The 26,919-nt window shown below is 64.3% G+C and overlaps 2 protein-coding genes across 4 annotated transcripts in view; both read left to right on the forward strand.

Moving 5' to 3' along the window:
* Positions 1-483: 483 nt before the first annotated feature.
* On the forward strand, positions 484-3,814 carry SLC23A3 (solute carrier family 23 member 3; the record flags this gene model as incomplete). The annotated part of the gene is made up of 12 exons (XM_084524426.1): positions 484-612; positions 799-959; positions 1,090-1,181; positions 1,496-1,521; positions 1,654-1,835; positions 1,949-2,072; positions 2,195-2,342; positions 2,416-2,663; positions 2,802-2,907; positions 2,988-3,155; positions 3,289-3,384; positions 3,474-3,814. Exons 1-12 carry the CDS (start codon positions 505-507, stop codon positions 3,812-3,814), a joined length of 1,800 nt encoding a protein of 599 aa, XP_084380552.1. The 5' UTR covers positions 484-504.
* Positions 3,815-4,443: 629 nt separating this feature from the next.
* NHEJ1 (non-homologous end joining factor 1) overlaps positions 4,444-26,919 on the forward strand; it is a 29,415-nt gene continuing 6,939 nt past the window's right edge. For 2 of the 3 annotated variants that reach the window (XM_084523269.1, XM_084523270.1), the window contains exons 1-5: positions 4,444-4,542; positions 4,828-5,013; positions 5,409-5,618; positions 6,381-6,519; positions 7,356-7,414. In XM_084523269.1, the coding sequence (XP_084379395.1) occupies positions 4,828-5,013; positions 5,409-5,618; positions 6,381-6,519; positions 7,356-7,414 (594 nt within the window). In that variant the 5' untranslated portion in view covers positions 4,444-4,542. Of the gene's footprint in view, positions 4,543-4,827; positions 5,014-5,408; positions 5,619-5,979; positions 6,134-6,380; positions 6,520-7,355; positions 7,415-26,919 lie in introns of those variants that run through there. The other variant, XM_084523271.1, reaches the window with a different exon arrangement.

The raw sequence follows: 26,919 nt of genomic DNA on the forward strand, positions 1-26,919 counted from the left end.
CACGGGCATCCCTGGGGAGCCCTCCCGGCCCCGCGATTCGGTGCCCTCCCGGGAGCTCCTGCCAGCACGGGGCACGTGCTGGACGCGCACCAGAGCTTTCCTGGGGCCCCACGGAGGGGAATGGTGGAAGCTGGGGGTGCCCGTGAGGATTTTAACAGCCCCACAGGGCGTGGTGGCAAGGAAAGGGCAGAGCAGGAGGGCCGGGAACGCTGTGCTGGGAGGGCCAGCGCGGGCTGGAGCTGGAGGATGGTTTGGGGGATGCTGCGAGCAGGGATGGATGCAGAGGGGCAGCGTCCGGTGTGGCTGTCACCTGGTCCCATCCCAGTGTGACACTCGCATTCCTGGCCGCCGGGGCAGGTTACTCACCAACTCAGGTTAATGGCTAAGCCCGGAGCAGCTCCCGCAGGAGGTGGAAGTTCAGCCCCGTCCGGGCTGCGTGGAGTCCTCGGGGGTGTGGGCCCCTGCCCCACAAGGTGGGGGAGGCAGCAGGGGGGTGGCAGCAGCATGAATGGGGGCGGCCAGCGAGCGCCTGGGGCCGGCAGCCCCGCTCTCCCGGCCTGCTCCCTGCTGAAGATGTGCTCCTGGGTGCTGAGCTGCTGCTTGGCCCTGCAGGTGAGGGGGGCAGCAGCGAGGAGACGGGGTGAGGGGAGAGGGCTGGGGGCAGGACGAGGATCCCAGATCGCTCGGGGGATCCGGTCCTGGCGTTCTGGGTGGAAAAAGGGACGGCGGGGCGGGCTGTGCGCCCGCAGGGTGCTGTGGCACGGGGTGTCACGGCCGCCCGTCCTCTTCCCCGCGCAGCACCTCGCCGTGCAGGCCTCCCTGCTCTGCACCTTCCACCTGCTCCTGCTGCCTGCCCTGCCCGAGGGGCAGCCCCGCACCCCGGCCGCCGGCGAGCTGCTGGCACGCAGCCTCTTCGCCTGCGGCGTCTCCGCGCTGCTGCAGACCTCCCTGGGGAGCCGGTGAGAAAACGGGGTGACGGGGACGCAGCCCTCGATGCCGGGGCACGGAGATCCTCCAGCACCCAGAGTTTGGGGAGACCCCGAAGTCCCCCTTCCTTCCCTGACGTGTCCTTGCTGTCCCCCTCCCCAGCCTGCCGCTGGTTCAAATCCCATCGTTTGAGTACCTGGTCCCAGCCGTGGTGCTGAGCTCCCACCTGTCCCGCACGGACGGGAACGGGAACGGTGAGTGCAGCCCCGGGGCCTTCTCCCCACACCCTGCAGGGCCCTGGGCCGTGCCCGTGGCACCGCAGTGCCAACAACGTGCCACCAGCTGGGCAAGCACCCTGGGCTACTCCCCCCTAATCACATCCACAACCTTTTTGGGGCCACAAATGCAAGATTAGGGGCCTGGAGCCACCCTCCCAGGGTACGGGCTTGCAGGGATGGGGATGCTGTGCTGCAATCCCCATCCTGCCGTGCTGCGTGCTCCGCAGGCTTTGTGCCAGGCGTGCTCCCAGTGCCTGCACACCTCGCATCCATCCCAAATTCCCTTCCAGGTACGGCTGCGGCCTCGCTGCGAGAGGTGGGTGCTGCTGGGAACCCATCCCGCTCCCCCTGCACCCCAATTCCTCCCTGTCCAACCCCTGCCACGGGGTTGCTGCGAACAGCGAGGCGAATCTGCCACCCCCCTGGGTCTCATCCTTTCCCCCTGCAGGTCTCCGGAGCTGTGGTGGTGTCGGGGCTGATCCAGCTGGCTCTGGGGATGTCGGGCGTGTGCGGCTGGGCAGCGCGGCGCTGCGGGCCCATGGTGCTGGCCCCCAGCCTCTCCGTCATCGGGCTGAGCGCCTACAAGGACGCCGCCTCCCTCTGCTCCTCCAGCTGGGGGGTAGCCCTGCTGTAGGTCACCCCCGGGGGCGCATCCTTTCTCCGTGGGAACGGGGCGTCCCCGTGGTGCAAAGGCACGAATTTGGGGCCCCGTCTCTGTGGCACCGCTCTTCTTCTCCTCCTAGGCTCATGCTCCTCACCGTCACCTTCTCGCAGCACCTGGGGTCCTGCCGCCTGCCCTTCTGCGCCTGGCCCCGTGCCCCGGGGGGCTCCGTGGAGCCGCCCGTCCCCACCCTGCGCACGCTCTCGGTACGGCTGCCTGGAGCCCTGCTCCTCCCTCTGTCCGCAGGCTCCTTTCTGATCCCGTAAGGGTTGGGTGGCACCCAGTGGAGCAGAACGGGGTGTCTGAGCTTCTCCTCGCTGCCTCGCAGGTACTGCTCCCCTTTGCTGCCGTCTGCGGCGTCTGCGCCATCCTCCAGCACCTCCGCGTCCCCTGGGACTCTCCGGACCCGACCACAGCACGCTTCCCCTGGGCCAACAGCACCTTCCAGCCCCCTTGGCTCCAGCTGCCCTATTCAGGTGGGGTGGAGGCCGGGCCGGGCGAGGCCGTTTCACCTTGGCAACGTCACCTGTCCCCTCTCCTCCGCCGCAGGCGAGTGGCCGCTGCTCACCCCCCGGGCGCTGGCGGTGGGCATCGCCATGGCCGTGGGCTGCAGCGTGAACTCGGCGGGCTGCTACGTGCTCTGCGGGAGGCTGCTGAGGGCTCCCCGGCCGCCCCGGGATGCCTGCAACCGGGGGCTGTGCGCCGAGGGGCTGGGCAGCCTCCTGGCCGGGCTGCTGGGCGCCGCGGGGGGCACGGCCGCCAGCGTCGCCAACGCCTGCGCCGGCGGCCTCACGCAGGTAGGGAGGCTGTAGGGGGACAGAGATGAGGATGGAGGGGGTTCGGTCGCTGCCGCACCCCCATCCAGCCCTCAGGATGGACGGGGAGGTGTAGGGCAGGGTGTGCTCCCCATCCTCACCCTCTCTCCTCGGTGCCAGGACGGCTCTCGGCTCTCGGTGCAGGTCAGCGCGCTGGCGTGCGTGGCGCTGGGCACGTCCCCGAGGCTGGCGGCGCTCCTCACCCGCATCCCGCTGGCGGTGCACGGTGCGTGTCCCCTCCTCCCGCTACCCTATAGAGCACTGGAGCGTTCCCACAACCCCATCCTGACCCCTGCCCCCGTGCAGGTGGGGTGCTCTGCGTCACCTACGCAGTGGCCGTGGGCACGGGGATCTCCTACTTCCAGTACGCCGACATCGACTCGGGGAGGAACATCTTCATCGTCGGCTTTGCCATGTTCATGGCCCTGCTGGTGCCGCGGTGGCTTGGCACAGCTCCAGCACACTTGGCCACAGGTATTGGGGGCGTTCCCCAGGGAGGGCAAAACCTCAGCCCCCCGGGGATGGCAGCCACACGTCTCCAGTGTGCGTTGAGCCCCTGACCTCTCCTGTCCCTTCCCCGCTGCTCATTCTGGCCGTGTCCCTGCAGGCTGGGTGCCCCTGGACCTCCTCTTCCTCTCCCTGCTCATGGTTCCCGTCTTTTTAACCGGCTTCTTGTCCTTCTTCCTGGAGAACACGGTCTCAGGTGAGGGGGTGCTCTGGGTGCCCTCTGCCTCTGATGGGGATGGGCAGGGAGGGTGCAGCGGGGAAGGGCTCCCACGGCCCTGCTTGCAGGAACCCCGGAGGAGCGAGGGCTGCTGCAGAAAACCGGGGCTGGCGACGGAGAGAGGGGCAAAGCCAGCTCCGTCTACGGGCTGCCCGCTGGGCTGAGGAGGCTGCTGCCCTCCTGCAAAGCCTTCCCCTGCTGCTTCCTCTGCCCGGGGCGTGAGGAGGAGGAGGAGGAGGAGGAAGAGGAGAAGGAGGAGGAAGATGAAGAGGATGGCTGCCGTGCGGCCGAGGAGGGGACTGCTGCTGCAGGGGAAGGGACACGGCTGCTGCTGAAGCCCGGCAGCGGGGAGGCGCAGGACAGGCAGCCAGGCCAGGAGGAGATGCTTGCATGGCACACGGGGGCCTGACTTGTTGGGTGGGGGGGACCCCTGGAGGGTTGTCCCTCCAAGGCAGCTCGAAAACCTCTCCGCTCGATTTCGGAAGCCTCAGGAGAGCCCTGCACTTTCACACTCCCGTCACGGACCTCATTTCCCTGCTTCGGAGGGGAGCTATAAAAAAAAAAAAAAACTTCAACCAGCTTTGCCCTGGGGCTTTCTTTTCCAGCCAGGGATCCGTCCTCACCCCGTGGATGCTGTCACCCTACGTTGCCCCTCCAAAACCCGTGCCAGGGTGCTGGGATCTGGCGTGGGGGGGGCACAGGGTTTTGCTACTCATCCCCCACACCCCCCAGCCTGCTCCCAGATTTGGCCGCTCAGCCAGGAGCACCGTGTCCACCCCAGGAGGGATGGAGCTCCCCGTGCACCCCCCAAGCCCTTCCTTAACAGCAGCAGCTCAAGCCAAAGCGGGGAAGGGCTGCTCCCCACATCTTTTTGGGCAGCTTTAGAGCTGCCACAGGCCCCTCTCCTGCCCCACGGCCACGCATCCAGGCCCTGACCGTCCCGGGGAGCCGTTCCCATTTCCCCGTGCCGGTGAGCAGCGTGGCGCTGCGCGTCCCGGCGTGCCCCGGCCGCTCTCGGCGCGGAAGAGAGCAGCCTGCTGGGAGCTGTAGTCTGCCCCTCGCCTCCGGCACGGCCTCGCTCGGCTCTGCAAAGCCGTCTCCCCACGGCTCCGGGCTGCCTGCTCCTCTTCTCCTCGGGTAATGGCACCCGCGGAGCCCCGGTGCCCAAAAAGCCCTCCGGGGAACCCGCTCCCCCCAGGCAGAGCAGGGTGCTGCGGGCTGCAGGGGGGCTTGTGCTGAGCTGGGCTGGGAGCTGCCTGCACCCTGCTCCCCGAAACGCCTGTCCCAGCAGAGCTGCGTGGCCCCGGGCTGTGGGGAGGGGGGCTGGCATCACAGAGGGGGCCACGGGGACCGAGGGTCCCCGTGAGGCCACGCCACAGAGGGGGCGGGGGGTGAGGCAGAGACCTGTTTGATCTCTTGCAGATGGAGGGCTCCGAGGAGCTGGAGAGCAGGCTCCTGACCCAGCCCTGGGCTTCTGTTTGCTTTGGCGAGTCCGCTTTGATTGCCAAAGCTTGCTTCGGGGACACTGGCTACGTCCTGCTGCTCTCCGACCTCAGCAGCGTCTGGTACGAGAGTGCCGACGCGGAGGCCGTGGGGCAAAGGTCCAAGGTGAGTGTCTGGGACGTCCAGGGACCTCCTTTCCTCCTCACGCCAGCTGGCGGCCCGGCCCAAACTGCTTGCTGGCACAGCGACCCTCGGGTCCTGTCGGATTGGGGTGCACGCACCCCTCACGGGCAGGCCCCGTGTGGCTGCGCCCCAGCACCGTCCCCCTGCGCCCTCCTCCTTGCAGCACGGCCGGGCTGTTGTGCGTGCCCTGCGGGCTCCTTTCACTCGTGGGCTGGATGGGAAGCAGCTTTCCCAGCTCCAGCAGGAGGTCACAACAAGGCTGCCTCGGCTCCCCTGCTAGCGGGGACCTCCACACCCTGCCCACCACCCAGACCTCGGGGTTTGCCAGGGTTCAGCTCCCCAGGGCCCCGCTAAACGCCTCGCTTTGCCTTTCCCAGGAGCTGAACAAGCGGCTGACGGCCCACGTCTCCTCCTTCCTGCACCGCTTGGCCAACCTCATGTCCCCCTTGCTGGCCGGCCAGCCCGACCCCGCCACCTCCTTCTCCTGCCAGCGCACCGCCGGCGGGCTCAGCCTGAGGTTGAAGAGCGAGCTCTCGGGCCTGCCCTTCTACTGGGACTTCCACTGCTGCCCTGCGCCCGTGGAGATGGTGAGATGAGGGCACCTTCCCCTGCGGGGGCTTGGGGAAGGTGCCCGCTGCCAGCTCCGCTCGCTGGTGCCCCAGCAGGAGAGCCACCCCCCCTAGGAGCACCCCACCGGGCTGCACCCCAGGGTGGCCAGGACCGAGCCTGCAGACCCGGGGCCCATCCCCGGGAGGGTTCCCGGCCCCCCGAGACCCTCCCCGGGAGAGCTCCGGGCCCCCCGGGGCCGTGCGCCCTGCGCGCACCAGAGGGCGCCCGGCACCCGCCGTAACGCGCCGCGTCCCGGCCCCGCAGCCAAAACCAGGGCTCCGCGGGGCTCCCGGGCCGGGGGGAGCGGGCAGGGGGCGGCTGTGGGGTCTGGGAGGAGGTGGGCTGCAATGGGGGGCTGTATCTTGCCTGAGCCCTAGCGGGGGACCCCCTTCTGCTTTTGGTTTCAGCTCCTTGGGAGGGTTTCTCCTCTCCCTCCAGCTGCAGTGGGGCGTCTCGGGTCCTGGTTTCTCCCCCGGCCTTGCCTGTTCCCTGGGTAGGAACGTGGCTTGGGGTGCACAGAGCCGTGGGGAGGATTTGGGCGGGCCTGCCGAGGGTTGGGGGATGTATAGGGGGGCTTTCTGCCTCCTGCTGCATCCCAAGGGGTCTGTGGGGCATTGCCACCGCACCCTGTCCCTGCTGGGCTCTTCCACTTTTGCAGCCCCTGGCTGTGAAGCTGGGGACGGAGGGACGTGTCCTGCAGCCTCCTGCCTCCCTCCTCACACCTTTGGACCCCCCCCTAGGTGTCCCGCCACCTCGTGCGGCCCCTGATTCGGATGAGCCTGGCGCTGCAGCACCAGGTGCAGGAGCTGAGCTCCCTGCTGCTCCAGAAGGATGCTGAGATCGAGGACTACAGGGAGAGCGGGGCCGCCCTGAGCAGAGGTGAGGAAGGACGCCCGGGCCAAGCGCGGAGCCAGCAGCGAGCTGGCATGCGCTGCTCCCCCTGGCTATCACCCAGCCGGGCTTGTGTTTCATCTCCAGCTGCTCCGGTAGCCAGGAGGCTGGGGAGCAGCCCCTGGGGGGGGAGAGCACGGGGAGGAGCGGCCCTTGACCGGTAGCCGGAGGATTTGGGGAGTCGCCAAGGGGCTCTCCGCTTTGCTGAGAGCACCTGGCTGCTCCCCAGGAGCCTGCGCCGATGCCAGCGGGGGCTGGCCCTGGAGCCGAGTCAGGCTCCTTCCCGCAGGCAGCAGCTCCTGGAGAGCAACCAGAGGCTCCCAGCTCCGTGCTGTGGGAAGCACAGCTGTGTGCGCGGGCCCCCGTCCAGCTCACAGCCCCGTGCTGCCAGCAGGGATGGGCAGGCAGAAGCCCCCCTGCTGTAGGATGTGGTCCTGCCGTCCCCCAGGTGTCCCCCATCCCCGAGGGTGGCCAGAGGCACTGGAGATGCCCCAGTGATGCTGGTGGGCATCTCACGTTTCTCTCATCCCTTTGCTGGCCAGGTGCTTCTCCAGACAGCATCTTTGCAGTGACGGGGTAAAAGTGATGCTCTGAATGAGGCAGAGCGAGGGGTAACAGTGGTTGGGCCTTGTCCTGCTCCAGAAGCTGGGAGAAGCCACCAAAATCTGATCACCACCCTCTGCCAGGGCAGAAACCAGGCTCTGGGGATGCAGGGCTGCGCTGGAGGAGCAGCTTGAAGGGAGTCCCTGTGGGCTGGGGAAGGTGAGGGTGGGCTGGGGGGTCTGGCCAGCCCTGCATGGACTGATCCCCGCTCTCCCTTGCAGACCGCCTGAGGACAGAGCCCTTCCAGGAGGAGCTGTTTCTGCAGAGCTTCATGGCCAGGGTAAGGAGAGCCGGCACCAGTAGCCCCAGTGCGTGCCGTGCTGGGCTGGATGGGGAGCACTGGGGGGTGGCTGGACTCGGCTGGAGAGGGGCAATGCTCACTGGTCGTGCACAGCCAGCTGCCTGCAGGGCTTCTGAAAACCAGAGATGGTCCCACTCTTACAGGAGAGGCGTCCAGCACGGGCAGCTTTCGCTCCCCCCTTGGTTATGATGGGTAGAGATGAATTCATTGCTGGCCTGGAACTGGGAGGTTGCCTAGGGACCGATGATCACGACCAGATTACATTCACCCTGGGCAAAGAAAGGACATTCCTAAACAGTAATTTATATCCTCCGTGCTTTGAAAGGGCTAATTTCCCAAAGCAGGGGGAAATTATGAGTGAAATCAGCTAGGAGGAAACGTTTAGATAGAAAAATGTGAATGAAAATTGTGAGCTCTTTGAGAAGAATCTCAGAAGCCACAAAAAGCCACAATTCCACAATCAAGAAAGAGGGCAGCGCTGGCCGAAAGCCCGTTCTGGTTCAGCGGCGAAGTGAAGGTAGCAATTAGAAATAAAAGAGCAGTTTATAACAAATGGGAGAGCGGGAGCAGATAGCAATCAATATAAATTAGAAATTATGAAGTGTAGAAAATGGATAACAGAAGCTAAAGGCGGCGGGGAAACATCACGGCGAAGGATGGGAGGAAAGGGTTTCGTTGCGTGCGTTAGGAGAAAAACCCCAAAGTGCGGGGAAGGGCTAAGCCCATTAGCAGCTGGAGGTGGTGAGATGATGGATACTGAAGCAGACGCGGCAGAAGTGCTGGGTAAATGTTCCCGTGCTGGTGCTGGAAGGATGAGGGTGGCTCCCGTGGAAGATTTGATTAGATGATCTAATTAGCTCTGTGAAACGGGCAGGTGTTTTGGGGCCGCTGTGCCATTTTCTACTCGGTTGGCGAGCTGCAAGAGGGGCTGGAGGGGCAGGGGTCCCTCTGAGCGGGGCGCTGGGAAGGCTGCCACCCCCTTCCCGTGCCTGGGTCCTCAAAAAGACGCCGGGCAACGAGCGCGGAGTCACAGCAATGAGCTGAGAGCCCGGCAGCGGGGAGGGCTTGGAAGGGAAGAGCTGCGTCTGGCTTATCAGAAGGAAAACCGAGAGGCGCCCCGCTTGTGGTGTGCGAGGAGAAAACGCCGGGGAGCGAAGGGCTGCCTTTCATCTGGCGGAGAGCGGCAGGAGGCGAGCCAGGCGCTGCGAGCCGGAGCCAGGCAATTTCCAGCGAGGTCGCAGGCACATGGTTCTGCTTCCGAGGGCGATTAGCGACTGGGACGCGCTCCCAAGGGCAGCGGTTGCCTCTCCATCCCTTGATGTCTCCGAAAGCGGGCCGGGAGCCCGCTGGGAAGAGAACCAAGATATTGGGGTGCGTGTGGTTAGACAGCCGCGGCCGGGAGGTCAGAGGAGAGCTCGGCTCGTCCTCCCAGCCCTTCCCTCCCCGCCATGCAAGCTGCAGATGTTGGATGACAGGAGCAGCGAGCACGAGGCTGGCGGGATGCAGGATCGGGCTCTGCTGCTTCGCTCCCAGCTCGGGAAGGCTCCGCTTCCCAAACCGAGCTCTCATCCCCCGTGGAGAGAGGAAAGGCCGTGCGCCGGGAGCCCTCCCGCTCGCCTTCCACATGCCCTTTCGCGGGGCCTGCCGTCGCTCTCCCGTCCAGGGCGTTTTAACTAATCGCGGGGAGTTTTCCAGCAAAGCCCTGGGAATATTTATATGTTTAGGAAACGGCGCTTTCACACACGCCGTTTTTTTGGCAAGGCTTCACTTCTGAGCAGCTGCCTGGGCTCGGGCAGCGCTGGAGGGAGAGCGGCGGCCGCGCGCGAGGCGAGGCGAAGCCGGCAGCTTTTATTGGCAAGCCCGGGGGGCTCGTGCGGGAGGGGAAGAGCAGGCAGCCAGAGAGGGCTCAGCGCCTCCCAGCACCTCCAGGCCAATTTGTCCCTGGATATCCCTGTGAGCTGTGACCCTCAAGATGCCCAGGAGCAGCACGGGTTCCCCAGCACATCCGCCGCTGAACCAGATGTGTCGGCTGCTTTGGCCCGGCCGTGCGGCAATCGAAACCTCTGGGATAACCTCGCAGATACGATCGGTTCAAATATAGCCCCCTCGCCCCAGGATGCTTCACCCCGTGTATTTTTATCTCCCGTGGCCTGTGCGCACCGGGGTGGATGCTCCCCGCACCTCCGGCCGCCCCGTGCACTTGGCTTGCAGCTCGGGGCCCCGGCAAACAGGACGTGGAAGGTTCACGGGTCGGCCTGGCCCGGCGAGGAGGAGGATGTGCCATCAAAACAAGCCACGCTGGAGAGGAAGACAAACAAACACCGGCTTCCAGCGCGCCCGAGGGCGAGCAGGAGCCCCGGGGTTGGGGCTGGCGGGGCGGCGGGGCTGACGTCAGGGAGCGGGGGGTCAGCGCCCCCGGCTCATTGTTCCCTCCCGGGGCTGGGGGGAGCCGGGCGCCCGTCCCCATCCCGCAGGGGACAGGGGCGCAGGTGGGTGCCCAAAGGGGCCACCGGCTCCCTCCTGCCCGGTGCCGCTGGGTGCAGCCCGGCACCTGCCTGCGCTCTGCCTGCCCGCACGGTGCTGCCTCTCCCTTTTAACGGGAGCTAAAAATAAGCCCGGGGAGAGGAGCAGCCGCCGTCTGCCCGCGGGTGACGGCAGCGGTGGGCCGCGCGCGGTGGGCAGGGCGGGGACGGCGTCCATCCCGCAAACCCACGCCAGCCCCGTGCGGTGGGGCGGCGGCGGGGGAAGCGGCCTTTTGGCTCCTTCCAGCCAGGGATGGTTTTAATTAGCGCAAGGTAGCTGCGGCTCCGCGGCTGCCACCGGGCTAGAGCAAAGCTGGCGGCACGGGCGCGGTGTGGGGGCGCGGGGACGGGGCTCGCGCGCGTGGTGCAGGGCACGGGGTGGGAAGGGGCTGGTGGTGGCCACGGCTCTGCAAAAGCCAGGCAGGCTGGGCTGGGAGCAGAGCTGGGAGCACGGGGCTGGCTCTTGGGATGATGCTTGGAAGCCCACGGGCGCAGCCAAACCTCGGCACCGCGCTCGTCATCGTGCAAAAGCCGGCACCGAGGGGTGCACGGGGACAGAGCGCAGCATCCCACTTCCCAGGCGCTGGGCAGAGCAGCATTTTGGGGTGATTGCGGGCACCCAGTGCTGCCTGGGGGCCGGCCGCTGCGTGGGCACCGGGCCCTCCCCACGTGTTTGCCGCGGAGGCACGTGGCGGGCGGCGGTGTGGCTTTATTTATTTCTTTGCTTAGGCACAAGCAGGTGAGGGGGGCTGCGGCCAGGGCGCGCTTTCTGGGCTGCCGCCGGCAACCACAGCCCGCTTACACAAGCAGTGAGTCAGTGGAGCTGCACGCTGCTAAAACCAGCCTGGCAACGGGCGCCCCGGGGCAGCGGGCTGCCCGAAATAGCGCCCAGACCGTGGGCAAGGAACAAACCCCCCCCCTGCAGCGGGGCCGATTGCTCCATCTGCCCGTCCTGCCCCGGGGATGGGCATCACCTGGTGGCTTGTTTGGGGGGTGGAGGGTCCGGCCAGCACCGCCAGGCCCTCCTTGGCGTGATGGGGGCTTCCTCATCTGCTCTGTGCCGTGTTATGGCACGCTGTGAAGTGCCGCACGATGCTCCGCCGTGCCGTGCCGTGCCTCGCCATGCCACGCAGTGCCACCGCGTGCCATCGTGCCGTGCCGTGCGTCGCCGCAACCAGGCAGAGGGGCCCAAAAGCCCCTCCGGTGCGGCAGCGGCCCCAGCCCGTGCGTGGGCACCGAGCGCGCGGGGGATGATTGATCTCGTGTCAGCCAGCGGTGGTTTGAGCCCGTGCCAGGCCCCAGCTCAAACGGCGGCATTGAAGGGGGAGAGCCCCTTCCCCCTCCGGAAAGCGGAGCGACTGCAGCGCCTTGTGAGGGGCGAGCCCCCCGCCCCGGCGGCCCCCGGCCCCGCTGCCACGTGCTGGGGCTCTCGGCCCCGTGGTTGCTCCTGGCCCCGCATCCCGACCGAGCTCACCGCGGCCGAATTAAGGGCAGATTTGGGAAAAGAAGGGGGCTGCTGGTGGGGGGATGCTGCGTGGGCATCGCCTGCCCTTGTGCTCCGTCGTGGCAGCTCCGTTCCCAGCCCCGCAGCTCAGGAGGTGGCAGCGGCACCGAGGAGCAAAGGACCATCTGGGGAGGAGAACAAGGTGGCCTTTTATTTTGGCATTTGGGGAGCTGCTCCTTGCCTATCTGATGCCCCTGTGCTCTGTGCCAGTGGTGCCAGCAGCACCTGGGGCCGTTGTGCCCCTAGGGGCACATCCTGCCCCCAAGGGCGCACGCCCCGGCAAAGCCAGAGCATTCCTGAGGCTGCCTGCTCCCTCTCGGCTCGGACCTTTGTGTACTATTTATCTGCGTGAGGAAACAGGGCCATTCATGTATTTCTCTGCCTATTTATACCTCTCCCTTTCCGTATTTAGTGTGTGCGCAGGCAGAGGGGGCAGCGTGCGCCGGGGCGACTGATGTTCTTGGCTCCAGCGCCGGCTGGAATTTCGTCCTGGAATGTCTCCTGAACCGCTCTGAAAACACGAATAAATCTCTGTGTGTTGTGTGTGTGTGTGTGTGTACACAAATATATAGACAACTTATAGACACCGGGCCCTGTGGGGCGTTTGTGAGCTTTGCTATTTAAAGGCACGAGGAGTTATAGGGCTCTCGGCGAGCCCAACACCTCTGTATCAAAGGGATGCGGGGCGTTTTGCTAGCGGCCAGGTATTTGGGAGATATATGGCCCTTGCCCTGCCCTCTCCGGGGAGCTGGAGCTGCCCTGCTAGCAGCACACCCGAGGCAGCACACCCATTGCTCTGATCGCAGCCCGGGGCTGTGTTTCCTGGAGGTGTCCGTCCCATGATTTCCCAGTGGCAGCCCCAGGGGGTTGGTTCCAGTTCCCCCAGTACCCCAGTGGGGTGCCCAGGGTGCAGCCGGGTGAGTTAGGGCACGGATTTGGGCTCTTTGGAAGCACTGCGTGGTCCAGGGCTCCTGGAGGGGCCGGGGTTGCCCCCTGAGCATCAGCTGGTGCTCACGGTGCTCTGGGAAAGATGAGGATGAGCAACGGGGACAATAGGCAGCGGGATTTTGGGGTGCTCATCCGGGCATCTCCTTGGTGCTCACGGCTGCCTGGGGAGATGAGGAGAAGCAGGAAAGGAGAAAAGAGCAACCGGGTGCCAAAACTGGGTACCAAACAGGACGCGCACAGCCCGGGAGGGCATCTCCTCGGAAAGCGCTGGGGATGCTGGATGAGGCCCTGGCCAAAAGTCAGAACCCGAAGGGGTGACAACGGGAAGGGTGCAGAGGCTGGCGTGGGCTGGTGGGGCAGGATCAGGCCCCGTGTGGCATGGCAAAGCCCGGCAGTGCCGGGGGCGGCGGGGAGCGGGAGCGCCGTTTGGCCCTGCTCAGGCTAACGCCAGCTCCTTGCGTCCTGGGTGCTGAAAAAAAGGGCTATTTTGGGCTCCGAATGCCCACGTTTGGTCTCCGGCCAAAGGAGATGTGTTTGTGGGTGGGGGAAATTTGAGCAAATTCCTGCCGTGAGCTCTGCACGTGTGCGCGCGCGTGCGGGTGTGCGTAGAGGGGAAATAGAGTTTTCCTTTTTAAAAAAGCACCACTTATTTTTATACAGAACTCCAGAAGGGCTGAACGTGGAAACTTGGCCTGTCAGCAGCTGTCACAGGGGAGCGGGTCCCTGCCTGAGTTTGGGGGGAAACCACAGCTGGGTGTTAATGGGACTGTTAATGAATTAATGTTGGCTGCCGTGTGCGGGGAGGGGGGAGCGCGGAGCCCTTCGCGGCACACGTGCTCCAGCCTGGTGCAGCTCCGCGCTCGGCACGGCTGTGCTTTGCCAGAAAGAGCCCCGGCTCTGGGAGCCATGTGCTCGGGCAGGTGGGACTCTTCCCACGTGTCTTGGCTCTTCCAGTGCTCCGGATCGTGGAGAAGTTTGGGGTCGTGGCCCCGTGGGGCGGAGAGGACCCCAAAGCGCGCAGCCGGTGTGGCTCTGTTACCGTTCGGCTGCCGGGCTCGGCTGCGCTTGGTGGTGTTGGCAATGCCTCAACTGAATCTTTAAGTCCATCTGAAGGAAAAGAAGGGGAAAGTGGAATTGCAGCTGGTTTATTTCTGGGCTGGGAAGCGGGTGCTGTGCCATCGGCGTGGTGCCTGCAGCGATGCCGGCCGCTGCCCGGCGCTGCTCTCTGCAGCCCGCCGGGGGTTGTTCCTCTTGCTAATCTCCCCCAAAATATGGAGGAGCACCCATGGGGAGGTGAGAGCCCAGCTGTGGGGCTCAAAGATGTGTTTGCACAGCTTGCACACCTGGTCTGGTGGGAGGAGGAGGAGGAGACCGTGCTGGGACACTCCTGGCACCGGCAGGGCAGGGAGGAGCAGCACCGTAACCTGGGTGAGCTAGGAATGGGGAGAAAGCAGAGCCTTGGGGAAGAGAGAGCAAATTCCTTTCCATGAAGGTCTCCGTTATCCTCCATGGACGTCCCCATTCTTCTCCACGGATGCCTCCTGCTGCTTTCAGACTCTGGGGGGGAGATGGCAGCCGTGGGCACCTCCTGGGGGTTCCCCCTCTGGCACCAGGCAGCCGTCGAGAGCATGAGCCGAGAGGAAACGTGACCGTGCTGAGGGAGGGATGCCCACCCCAGGGAGGGATGCCCACCCCGAGGAAGGGCTGGCCGTGCTGAGGAAGGAATGACCCCGTTAAGTAGAGGTGCCCATGCCCGGGTAGAGTTGAAGACGCCCAAGGGGCAGTGGGGGGCACGGGACCGCCAGCTGAGGACGCTGCTATGGAAGGAGGCTCGGATTAATTAAGATCGAGGCTGTGTGCGCTGGGAGGAAGGCTGGAAGAGCCCGAGCTCTTGGGGACTCTGCTTGCTGCAACACCTACAGGCCGCTGCTAGACCCAGCCCATGGGCTGAGGACCTGGGCTCCGCTGGGACCTGCCTCTTGGGCACATAAAGGGCCCCCAAAGGTGCCCAGAGCCCAACCTGGAGGGGCTCTGAGGCTCCCCTGTGCCTGGCCACGGGCTCCCAGGGCCCGGCTCAACCCCTGCGGGGCCCAGAGCCTTCCCAGCCCCATCCCAGACAGACGGATATCCCAAAACCCACTGGCCGCAGAGCCTGCCCCAGGGGCCCCCGCTTTCGGTCCCTCTGTCTGAATGGGGTGGTGTGCGTGTGCCCAGACTGTCCCCTCCTGTGACTGTAGGGTACACATGGCTAAATATACGTCTGTGCAGATACAGGAACTCAGAGGGGCTGAGGGATGCTCCCTTTCTATACCTCTTTTCATGGGGAGAGCTAATGAGATTCATGTCATTAAAGGGGCTGATGTTTTGTGGGATGGGAGCCTTTTAAACGGGATGTGTCCTGGCTTAGTCATGGCAAATATTTACCAAAAAGAAAAAAAAAAAAAAAAAAAAAGGGAAAGAAAAAAAAAAAAAAAAAAGGGACTTGCCATATAAAATTAGAGTTCTGAAAATAGTATTCAGAGCAAGTGAGAGAGAGGAACCTAAAACAGAAAATACAGCCCAGTCTGTTCGGGAGTCAGGGGAAAAAGAGGGAGAGAAGGGAAAAAAAAAAAAAAAAAAAAAAAAAAAAAAGCCAGAGATAAAACGAGAGAAACCTCGGCAGTAAAAACAGCATCTTGGTAAATAGACTATTAAAAAAGTTCTGACCTGCTTTATGGCTTTCTTGGCTGCCGTTCAGCTGAGCTGCCCTGGCCGGCACGGAGGGAAGGTAGCAGGAGCCGGCGTCTGTGTGGATGCTCAGAGCCCTGGGACGCGGGGCGTTAAATTTAGCCACATAATGATGGCCCTGAGGAGGCAGCCTTTTGTAGCCACGCTGTAATTACCGCCTGGCTTATAAATTTTATTTTGCTTATTATGTTTCCTCCTCCTCCGCTGGGGAAGGGGTGTGTGGGGGGCTCCCGTAGCCCCATGGAGCTGTCTGGGGAGCGAGGGGTACGGAGAGGGTCCCCGTGCCCTGTCCTGTTCCCGGTGCTGGTAACGGGCTCGCCCTGCATTTGGGATTTTGGGGAGATGACCCCATGCTGGTAGGGTCCCCCGTGGCCATCCCGGCCTCCCCGAGCCTCAGCACGAGCAGTGGGAAAGGTGGAAAGGGCGAAGATTGGCCCCGGCCCCCTCCTCCTCCGGCCACCGCGCTGGGATGGGAGCCGGTGCAAGTGGGGGGCAGCTTCAGGCCGGGCAAGAACGTGCCAGAGAAGGTCTGGCCCCCCTCTTGTTTTCCCAAAACAAAGGAAGCAGCCTTGCATTGCTGGAAGTCGCGTGCTCGGGCTGTGCTGCCTTGTTATCATCCGATAACCCGGCGACCCGGGGGCTGCCCTGCTCCTCACCCGCCGGGCTCGCGCTACGGGATGCGAACAGCTTCCGCACGAGCTGCCCTTCGCGGGGGGACGTTTTCCTCTCTCCGGGTGGGGAGGCAGCAGGGGGGGTGCCGTGATGGCCCCGGCTGCCCCGGGCTCGCCCTGCGATAGCCCCGGCCCCGGGCAGCGCCGTCGGTGCAGGTGAAGGCGGAGGGCGGCAGAAGAAACCCAAGGGTGGCAGGTGCCTCGGTGTGCACGGTGGGTGCCACCCCGTGGGAGATGTGGGGCTCTGCTGCCTCCTGCTTCGCCCCGTGGAGCTTCCCCGCTGTCCCTGTCAACCCCACGGGGTTGGGATCAGGCTCCATCCCATCTCCCTGGGGATTTTGGGGCGGCTGGTGTCGTGAGGAGGGGGCTGGCTGGAGGCACTCCGAGCCCCGTGGCTGAGCCGTGCTGCTGGGCAGGGTGTGGGGCTGGGGTCCCTGAGGAAACCGTGATGCTTCTGTGGAGGGGAGCCTCACAAACCACCAAAGAGCCAGGAGCAGTGCCTGCTTTCCCTGCCAGCTCTGCCTTTTCTCCCAAACTCACACCCTGGGACCAAGGCACCGTGGGGACCTCGGTGGTTGGGGTGCCCAAGCGGTGCCGCCTCATCCCAAAGCAGCCCCGTTCTCCTTCCCCATCCTATGAGGGCTCTGTTCAGCGCCAGGGTGACCCCAGGCAACCTCCATCCCTCGCTCAAGCGCCCGTTTCAGGGCAGGTGGAACAATACTAAATCAGCTCCTTTGAAGCCTCCCGGCCCACAGCCCCACGGGCGTGCTGCTCCCCGTCCCTCCCTCAGCAGCTGTGGGCACGCCGGGGGCTTGGCGCCGGGCGCCAGGGCTTCAGCACCGAGGTGGTCGCGGGAGCCCTCGGGGCTGCGCCGCTGGCTTGGGAGCCCGGGTGGGGAGACAAAGCGCCCTTTGAGCCCTGGGAAGAGGTGTGCGTGTGGAGGTTAGTGCCCTCGGCCCCGGGGGGGGAAAAGAGGAGAGCAGAGGCGAGCAGGGCTGGCAGCATCCATCCCCGCCGAGCACCGGTGCGCAGGAGGCTCACGCCTTTCCGTCCCGGGGTGTCTGCGTACGTCACGCTGTGCGTCTTACTCATCAGGGTGTTTTTCTTTCCTTGTTCTTGGGTCTTTCCCCCCCGCCGCCCCCGTGATGGATCTATAACGCTTATGGCTTTTTTTTTCTTTTTTTTTTTTTTTTTCGATCGCCAATTTGGGACGTCGCAGGCTCCCTCGGAAAATAAGCTGTATTTTTAGTGCCTGCCCGCCAGGCCGCCGATCCCGCCTGCCCCTGCTCATCGCTTACTCACTATTTGTTTAAACTTTGCTTCTCCCCCGCTGCCGCGTCCACTGCGCCCTGCCAGCGGGCCCCGGGGGCGGCCGGCGGCGCGCAGGAGCTGAGCGGCACGGGCGGGAGCGCGCCGAGCTTGTAAAGGGGCAAAAAGGCAGCTCCAATCTGGCCTTTATTGAGGTCTGGGCTCGGGGAGCGCTGGAGCAGCCTGCCCTGTAATCAGCCAGCCACCAGAGCTGGCCAGCCTTGTAATAAAGCAGCTCTATATTTATTTGTTCTGTTTATACCCTGCTCTGTAATAAGTTGGGAGCCCTCCCCGGCCCCCTTTTTTATTTTATTTTATTTATTTATTTTTTTTTTTTTCCTTCGGGAAGCTCCTCTGGGTCTCCAAAGGGATCAGCCACCCCGCTCGCAGCGGATGCTCCAACCCCGTGCCCACCGCCCCATCCTCTCCCCAGCATCCCAGCCCCGTCCCCTCGTCCCCCCTCTCTCCCCGTGCCTCTCCCAGAGCCCCGCGTCCCCCCCGCATCCCCGCAGCCCCCCTGCCCACCTCCCCCCGCCGCTATTTCAACCCTGGGCCTTTTAAAAATGGGTCCATTAAAGGCAGCTCAGTCGCCCTTGTGCCGGCGAGGCTGGAACACTGACAGCCTGTTCGCCCGCGTGTCTGTAATTAAGCTCAATCTCGGGGTGAATACAACAATGTGACTGCACTGAATAATTCCTGGAGATCCTGACGCCGAGGAGGAGTGTGGCCTGTGAGCGGCCCATTCACGCCTGGATTTCTATAAATACTTTACTATGTGGCACTAAGAAAAACTTCAAGCCCTCCCCCTACCCACCCCCCTTCTTCTTTTTTTATTTATTTTTTTTTATTTTTATTTTTATTAGTGCTACATAATATAGTAATTGTGCGACTAGAAGGTTCCTCCTGTGCCTGCCCGGGGTTCACAGGCCTGGGTGTGACCTCGCGCTGCACCGGCTGGGTGCAGGAGCCTGCTGCCGTGCCCGGGGACCGCTGCGTTGTGGCCACCGGGGCCACCGGCCTCACCAGGGGGCCACAAGTGGCCCGGGGCACCCCCAGCTCGGAGCTGGGGGCTTGGAGCCCAAAGGAGGCAGGCTGCTGGCATTCGTGTCCTCATCACGCTGCTGGGAAGCGGGTGCCAGGGTGCCAGCGAGCTGCGGGGAGGTGGCTGACGGCAAATCCACCCATGCTGCGCGTCCCCCGTGCGATGCAGCCGGGCTCAGCTGGGTTCTGCTGCTGGCTCTGGGGACGCAGGGTGCACGGCGTGTGACAGGGACGCGGCAGATGGCGCCCTGCCATCGCCTAGCACGAGGCTGGTGGCCTGCAGAGCTGCTTGCGTGGGGCTGCGGGGTGGCTTCTGGGCTGCATCTGCATCCCCGTGCTGCATTTGCATCCCTGTGTTGCCCCTTTGCATCCGTGCGCTGCGTCTCCGCGTCCGTGCGCTGCGCCTGCCTGCACGTGCTGCATTTCTGCACCCGTGCGCTGCATCTCTGCGTCCCAGGCACTGCAGCCCCGCTGCCCCTGCCCCTGCTTCGCCCTGGCTGCAGCCTCCGTGGCGGGGATGCTCCCGAGCAGCAGGGCAGATGCCAGCGCCGTGCCGTGCGGAGGCGCTTTGTGCCCATCAGCGGCACAGCCAGAGGCACGTTGCAGCTGTCACGCAGTGGGGTGAAAGGGGAGCTTTCCCCCATCACTGAGCATCAGCCCTTGTCCCCTGAGATGCTGTCTGTCCCCTGCCGGCGTGGGTTTGGAGCAGGGACGTGCCTGGGGCAAGGGATGAAGGAGCAGAGCCTGCGGGGTGCTGCTCAGTGCTGTGCAGGGAGCAAACATCAGTGGTGACAGCAACCTGCCACAGCTCAGCTGCTCCCGTGATTTATTGCTTAATCCCTGGCAAGGGTCGCTCTTTGCCTATTTATTTATCATCTTGCTGCGAAGCCTGTTGATATTTGGTGTTTTTGTATCCACCTCAGCTCTCGGAGTCATGGGGTTGTGGGAAAAGGCGAACCGGCTGTAGAGGGTCGTGGGGTCTCACCTGGCTCCTGGCAGCTTCCCACAGCAGGGTGCCGATGGCAGTGGGGCTGTGAATGCCAAGCAGAGACCCCGAGAGCTCCTTGTGCTGCAGGCACACCTCTCGAGCTCTGCCCATTTGGGGTTGCACACGTGCTTTGTATTTGGTGCGGGTGCCCTCGGACTAAAACTAGAAGTTGCTTGCTCTAAGTGGTGCCGTGCCATCTTCTTGTGCCCACATTTCCCTGACACATCCCCTTCCCCAGCCTTTCAACCCCCAAATCTTTGCGTGGTGCTGCCCTGCCTTGCTCTCCCCACCGTGGAGCCCGTTGTGCATCTCCCCTCTCCAGCCTGCCCCGCACCCTTCAGCGAGGCTCTGGGGTGCCGGGGGGTCCTGACGAGGGGCTCTGTCCCCGCAGCGAGGTCCCCGTGTCCCGGTGGCACCCCGTGGTGCAGGTGGCCGTGCCCCACGGTGCTGTGCCCCAGCCGGAGCCGTGGGACCCTTCCCCTGGCTCCGGGCAGCGCCGACCCGTCTGCAGGCTCCTGGGGGCTGCTGCCCTCTCTGCCTCTCACCGGGGCGTGTTTACGGCTCGCAGGGAGCCGGCCTGCCCCGATTCCCCCCCCCCTCCGTGCCCCTCATTTCATACATCCACATATATCCATACAGCATTTGATACCGGTTTTTATGGGCATTTCCATACGTTTTACAGACACAGCCATTACAGAGCCAGGTTTCACCCGAGAAACCTCAGGGGAGCAGCGCACTGAATCGCCTTAGTCTTGGCCCCAGAACAAGGCTCTCTTCTCTCCCTCACCGGGGCTGCCGCTATCAGCGCGGGGAAGTGTGGCAGCACCGGGCCCTGCTTTTGGTCCCCGAGTCCCCCAGCTTCACGCTGTGCCGAGGAATTTTCCACCACCTGGGTGAATCCCTCTTGGCTCTCCCTGCCTGGTGCCGCGGGGACCTGTCCTCGCCGCGCGCCCATCCTCGGCACAGCCGTGGCATCGTCCAGCCCGGCTCTGCCCTGCCTCTCCTATTAATAGCAGCTCCCCTCGCCCCTTCCCAAATCTGCCGGCAGCCCGGGGTCCGTCCCACTCTGTTTTCCTCAGCAGGTCCCGAAAGCAGGAACCATTTGTGGCTTCCCCGGCCGGCGCGTCTCAGCTTGGCCTCCAGCGGGTGTTATTTTCTCTGCTGTTTACTGTTCTTCTGTGGGCTGTCAGGTTTCCGCACTGGGGGAAGGCTTGTCAATGGGGTGAGGGGGGGCGGCGAGTCCGCACGGAGGGGCTACGGGCATGGGGGGGGAGCCCGAGGAGCACAGACATGGCCTTTATCGCAGCCTAAGGGATGTGTGGCTCATAAATCCGACCCAGGCAGATAGGGGATAAATCATCCCCGCTCGGGCATCGGTGGTTACCCATGGTTAGAAATTAACTTTGTGTTGGATGGGTCCCAGGCCGTGGGATGGGAAGGGGAGGCTGCTCCGGGCACTGTGCCTCCTGCCCGGCCCCCGGGGCCAGGCTGCAGCCACGGGGGGCAATTAGAGCCCCAGCTGATGAAGCCAGAGGATGCTGCGGCCGAACCTGTGCTGCAGGCACCCACGCCAAGCGGCACCAAAGCCCCCAGACCCTATTTCCCATCCCCTATCCAGCTCCCTGTTCTCCCATCCCAGAGCTCCTGGCGGCTCCACGAGCATCCCCAAATCCCCCCGCGGCACCGGGACGTCCCGGGGGGCTCCGACGAGCGCGCCCACCTCTCGTCCTTCTGCTCAGCCCCCTGTGCCCACCGAGGGGGACGAGGGGCAGGGCTGTGTGTGGGGACAGCCCTCCCACTCCAGCAGCAGCCAGCTCGGCTGGGCTCGCCCCTGGCCCGCTCCCTAATAGCTCCCCAGCTTTCCTTTCTAACGAGGCTCTAATTGGAAGCCGGTTGCGCTTCCCTTCCCCTCTCCTCAGAGCTCTCCAGTCCCAGCGCTGCAGGGCGATTAGGCTGAGGTTTGGTGTTTTTTTTTTTTTTTTTTAATATGGCAGAATTATTTTGGAAGGGCCAGGATCGTTACATGACGGGCTTCTTGAAAAACCCCAGGCTTCGCCTTTCAGACGGGGCCTTTTCAAGTGGTTTTGCACAGTACACGTCTCTGGGCAGCGACCGTCTCGAACAGTTACTGTTAATTATAGATGCCTCTTTCCCGCTCGCCCATTACTCAAAGGATTTTTGTGTGTTTTAACAGTGTTTTACATCAGCCTGAATAAGACTCTATTCACTGTTTCCGAGAGCTGGAGCTCGGGCATCCCCTGCTGCATGTGCCGGGCTCTCCCCTCCCTCTCGTCCTGCCCCCCGGGGCCGGGGACCAGGCGGCCGCTGGGGGCTCTTGGCACTCGGTGGTTTTGCAGAGCCCCCCGAGCGGTGTAACATCACGGGGGGGTGGTGTTGCCTCCTGCTGACCGAGGTGGGTCCTAGGGGAGATCTGCGTGCGCCCCGGGGCTGCGAAGCCCCACCATTTCTTCCAGCTGGCCTCCTGCGCTCGGCCCTATTCCCATCAGAAGAGCTCGCCTCTTCTCCCAGCCAAGCTGCTTCATCCATCCCTGGGGGCAAACTTTGCCCCAGCTCCCTTCCCGGTCCCGCTGCCGTCCCCCAGTGCGCTGGGCTGGGCGTAAGGACCCCTTTCAGGGCTCTGTGGGGTGTGAATCCTCACCGCAGCGCACCCCACGGTGCCGTTTCTATCCCTGCCCCTCATTTCTCAGCTCCCCTTCTTCCTTCCCAGGGGCTCAAAGCCCAACTCTGCTTCCCAGGGGCAGCTCTGCTCCAACACCCCGCTGGCCCCATAGCTGCTGGGGCCACCGAGCTGGCTCCCTTGGGCACCTCAATACCTGGTGCCAACGTCACCGTCGCAGGGAGGGCTCTGCCACCCGGCACAGCGCACTGGGAGAGGGGGCAGCCCCCGGGCAGAGCCCCCAGATAGAGGGGGGGACAAGGTCTGGGTACCTCGGCAGCCCTCGTCTCCTCCAGCTCGGCATATAGGGCGCTGTGGTCAGGCCCATTTATAAAGCTGGTAAATATATCGGCAGGGTTTGTGTCCCCTCCAAAGGTCAATATTTGTGCAGAGTTTAATTTTAACTTAACAAGCAGTTGTTTGCAGAGGCTGCCCTGTTTGTGTGTGCGTGTGTGTGTGTGTGTGTGTGTGTTTTCCTTCTGTGCTTCCCCGCGGATCGATGCTGGCGGGGAGGCGTGCAAGGGGCGTGCGTGCGTGCGTGCACCCGCTCACGGCGCACGGGGAGGCTCCGGGCTGGGGGAGAGCAGCTCACGGGCACTGTGGGGACAGGGGGCTGTGGCCAGGGCTATAAATGCAACCCACAGACCTCTGCTGGAGGTGGCGGCGGGCAAAAATGTGCCCCGTGTGGCTTTCGGCACGGCAGCAGATGGGGACGGTGGCTTCCCAGCCCGTCCTGCCCGGTGCCGCAGGCTTGGTGCAGCTGGGCAGCTGCACGGCCCCTGGCCTTCCCCTCGCCGTCCCCTCGTGAGCCCCTGTGGCTTTTGTGGCTCTCGCCCATTTTTCTGGCAGCCCTGAGCTGAGCGCGTCGGTCAGGCCGGCACTGGCTTCGCGCAGGGCTGGGGGTCCCAGCACCGCTCCCATGCTCCAAAAAAAAAAGGCAGGGAGCTCGTGTGCCTGCCCTTCTAGCCAAAATCTGGTGCCACGAAGCTGTCTCCATGTCCCCAGCTGGGACCAGCAGGGCTTGGGGAAAGGCTGTGCGTCTCCCCCTCTCGCCTCTCAGCCTTCGGCACCCACGATTTTGGGGCAGGAAAGGGGGGACATGGCCGGGAGAGGCAGCAGGGCCGGGAGGGAGCTGCTGGGGCTCTGTGTTTTGCAGCCCGCCTTGTGGGCGCTGAGGTTTGGTTTCCTCCTTTCTGCTCTTTTCCTCTTCCTCGCCAGGCCCCGGGGCTGCCAACCTCGAAGGGAGAGCGGGCTGCGAGGGACGGGGCAGGGGTAAACACGGGGCTGGGGCCGGCCAGGCGGCGGGTGACGGAGGTGAGCTCATGCCCTGACGTCAGCCCTGTGGCTTTGGGGACAGCCGTGGTTAGGCTGCCCAAGGAGGGGCGGCTGTTTTCCTGCAGCTCCGCCGCGCGCTCCCGGTGCCCGTCCCTAACTTATAAACCTTAATGGCCGGTTTAAGAGGTTCCTGCCATGGGCACCTTGTTGCCACTTTTAGGTTTTTAATTTGGAAACTTTCCCTTCTGTGGTCGGGGGAGGAAGGACTCGGGTCCGCTTTGGGGCCACTCGTCAGGACTCGCAGGTGCCGAGGAGACAGTCCGGGAGGGCTCTGTTCCTGGCACCGGTGCTGGGTGCTGGGTCCCAGGTGCAGCAGGGAGAGCCCTCCTGAGAGCATCCGAGCTCCTAGGTGGCACTTTGCAGGCCTTGCTGTGGCTCCTGGGAGCCGCAAGGCAGAGAGGACAGCTGGCTTGGCAGAATTTGCACCCCGGGGATTGAACTCCCCCGGGGTGGGCACCCGGAGCGCTATAAATAACGCGCGGAGCCGGAGGAGCAGAGCGAGGAGTGGCCCTGGTTTACCAGGGCGTTCATACCAGGCCTTTCAAGTGGTTCCCATGCATCTTCCCCGCCAGCCATTTGCACATCTGCTCTCCTGGGGGGGCCGCAGGGCGTGCCGGCGGGGAGGTGGGCAGCGCTCAGCCCGCGGGCAGCCCCCGGTGCGGTGCCACGTGCGCGCCGGCATCGTGCCGCTCGCCAGCCCCAAAGCAGCCCTGCCTCTGCCAGCCCTGTAATTGATTCCTGCTCTCCTGCTCGGGCTGGGGCCGTGGATGTGCAGGCATCCGCTTTTGGAGCCGTGTTTTGAGTCTCGAGGCGTTCGGAGAGGTTCTTCTCCCAGCCTTGGCTCATGGGATCCGGGGGGGACCTTTGCCTTGCCCAGCTGGCAAAGATCAGGGCCACGGGGAAGGTGGGGTTTTGAGCTGTGGAGGAGGACTTCCTAGCCTGGCGCTTGGTAGGAGATAGTAAATGCTGTGGCATGTTAAGGATAAGGTTAAAGATAAACCAGTTATCAGGTTGGAAGGTGGTGATGGCGGGGAGAGTCACCCAAGCACGGGGAGCTGCGAGCAGGCGCCCTGGATGCTCCCCACGGCCCTGTTCTGCAGCACTGCTGCTGACAAATAACGCTGCAGTGAGCGAAAATCAGGGTAGAAAACCAGCTGAAAATGGCAAGGCTTTTTAAAAAAATAGAGATATTTGGGCAACCAGCACGGTTTTGCTGTCCGGAGATGGCAGGGGCAAGGCAATGCGGAGCGCAGAGAGCGGCGCGCGGAGCGGGCAGGGGCCGGAGAGCAGGGATGGGAATGGGGTCGAGAACAGAAAGCAGGGAGCCTCGGCAGCCCCGGGCACCGGGACAAGCCGGGAGAGAGGAGCAGGGAGGAAACGTCCGCGCGGCAGGAGGAAGAAAGGCTGGCAGCGCTCCAGGCCTGATGCCGGGGTGGGTGTGATTTCCTCCGCGCTCCTTTCATGCGTCGCGAGGATTGCGCAGCAGAAGGATGCTGCTGGCCCCGGGGGCGAAAGTCTGGGCCCCCCGGTCGCTAAGAGGAGTGGGGACATGCTCGGGGACCCGGCTCGCAGCTCCCCAAACCCCCTTGTGCCCCTCGACAGCCCCGCCGGGTCCCCATCCCTCTCCCGGAGGGCGAAGGTGCCCTGACAGGCTGTTTTATTAGCAGCAGGTGCCTGAAACCCAACCCGCGGCCCCGCGCTCCCTCCTCTCACCTGGGGATGAACCCGGGCGGGGGGCACGGCTGCACGGGGCCAGCTCCCCCCGGCCGGGAAGGGTTCCCCCCAGGAAGCAGAGCGGTGCCGGCAGCCTGACGGGCTGCTCCTGCCGCGGGCGACAGGCGCGTAATGCGTGATTTCACAGCAGCACCGTGCCGGGCTCGCCTGGGGCCATGATCTCCCCCGCTCCCGGCTCTGTCAGCTGGGATTAGGGGCAAGATTTAGGCTGAGAGCCCTTTGCTGCTGGCTGGAGCGATGCCGGGGATGGGAAAGCCCAGCCCAGCACCTGCGGTGCGCGGCAGGACCAGCACAGCTCCCCGGGCTGCCTGCAGCAAATCGAGGCGATGCTGAAAGGAGGCAGCTGAGGGCATCCTGCCCACGGGGGCCACTCGTCACCCCCCCGTGCCACATATCCAGCCCCCGGGCAGCCCTCCTTTCCCCTCCGCCCTCGCGCCGTGTCCCCGCAGCCCTGTCCTCTCCCAGCGTCGCTTCCTGCTCGTCTCCCTGGACCCTGGCGCTTGTTGGCTGGGCTCCTGCAGCTTTGACTTAAGTTTACGGCGGGCTGGAATGCAGGGCTGCTGCTGGCCTCCCTCCAGCCTAAACATCCCCACCCCGTTGTGCGACACGAGCTGATAAGGGCGAGCGCTGCGAGCGGGCAGGTATCTCGTGCCCAGCCCGCGACCTTACAGCCACACGGCCTTGGAGGCTGGCATTTATCTCCCGCGTGCGCGCCGTCTCCCGGCCCCGAGAAATGTTCTCAGCATCCCCGGAGCTTTCGCCCCGGGCCAAACCCACACGCACGTTGCCCGAGACCGACTCCGAACAGGCTCCTTTGATGAGCGGGGCTTAAATATATATTTGGCATTCCAGCGGCAGCGTGCCGAGCGCGGCCCAGGGTGTGAAAGTGTTTGCTTGACAAACTCCGGGGGCTCTCGCCTCTCTGCTGGCCCTGGGGACTCGCAGAAGAGAAATGTCAAGGAATTTTTCACCTCGCTGCTTCGCTTGGTGTTTTTATTTTGTTTTCCTGCCGGGAGTGCATTTTTAGCTCTGGCGAGCGGTGCCTGATGGGCAGCCCCAGAGCCTGAGCCCCTCCTTCACCGGGACAGGTACAGAAAGGGGCAAACATCACCCCCTGGTCCTGCTGGGGAGAGGGGACGGCCCCACGAGCCTGCTGCTGTCACCTCCCTGCTGGCCCTGTCCCGTCCACGGGCACTGTGCTGCAGAGGCTGGATGTGGGCACCGGCAGAAGGTGCCCCACAGCCTTCTCCAAGGTCCACGGTGCTGGAGCAGGGGGCTGAGATGTCCCACACGGGGAGGAGGAGGAGGAGGAGGAGGAAGGCAGAGCCTCCCCTGCCCATCCGGGGACCTGCAGCTCTGGGAAATGGGGAGGGGGCTGGCAGCAGATTCGGTTTCAGAGCCCGTGTCTGCGGTGCCCGCCGCAGCGGGTCGGGATCCTGGGCGGCTCTCGGGGAGTCTCTGTCTGTGTGTTCCCAGCTGTCCCTGGTTTAATCCCTCCCGAAAGAGAATCCCCTGCCCTGCTGCATCCCCCTGGTCTGCCAGCAGTGCTGCCTGGCCCTAAATCACCCGCTGCTCCCAGCCTGAGGGATGCTCCCGCCATGGAAATGGGGGTGCCGTCCCCCAGGACAGAGCAGAGGGAGGGTCTGGCCTCTGTGGGGCAGGGCTTGGGGCCCCCAGGGACTGTGTGTGAGAGATTGGGATGCCGGGAGGCTATGGGGTGAGTTCTGGTGCTCTGGGGACTGCAGGACAGGGATCGGTACCCAGAGGGATTTGGGAGCAGGGCTTGGGATGCTGGGGTCTGTGGGGCTGAGATTTGGGTACGGGGGGACTGCAGAGCAGGGCTGGGGTCCCCGAGGGTTGTGGGGCAGGGGGCAGGCTCTGTCCCCGAGGGAAAATCGGCCTTGGCTCGGGCTCCCCGAGGTTTCCTTCGCGGCCCAGTGAAGAATTGCTGGCTTGTCTGGCGGAGCGCGGGCCCGTGGATTTCCTGGGCAGCGAGTCCCTTTCATGTGGCCGCTCGCAAACTCTCATG

This window comes from Aythya ferina (assembly GCF_964211825.1).
Source record: "Aythya ferina genome assembly, chromosome: 6".
NCBI lineage: Eukaryota > Metazoa > Chordata > Aves > Anseriformes > Anatidae > Aythya > Aythya ferina.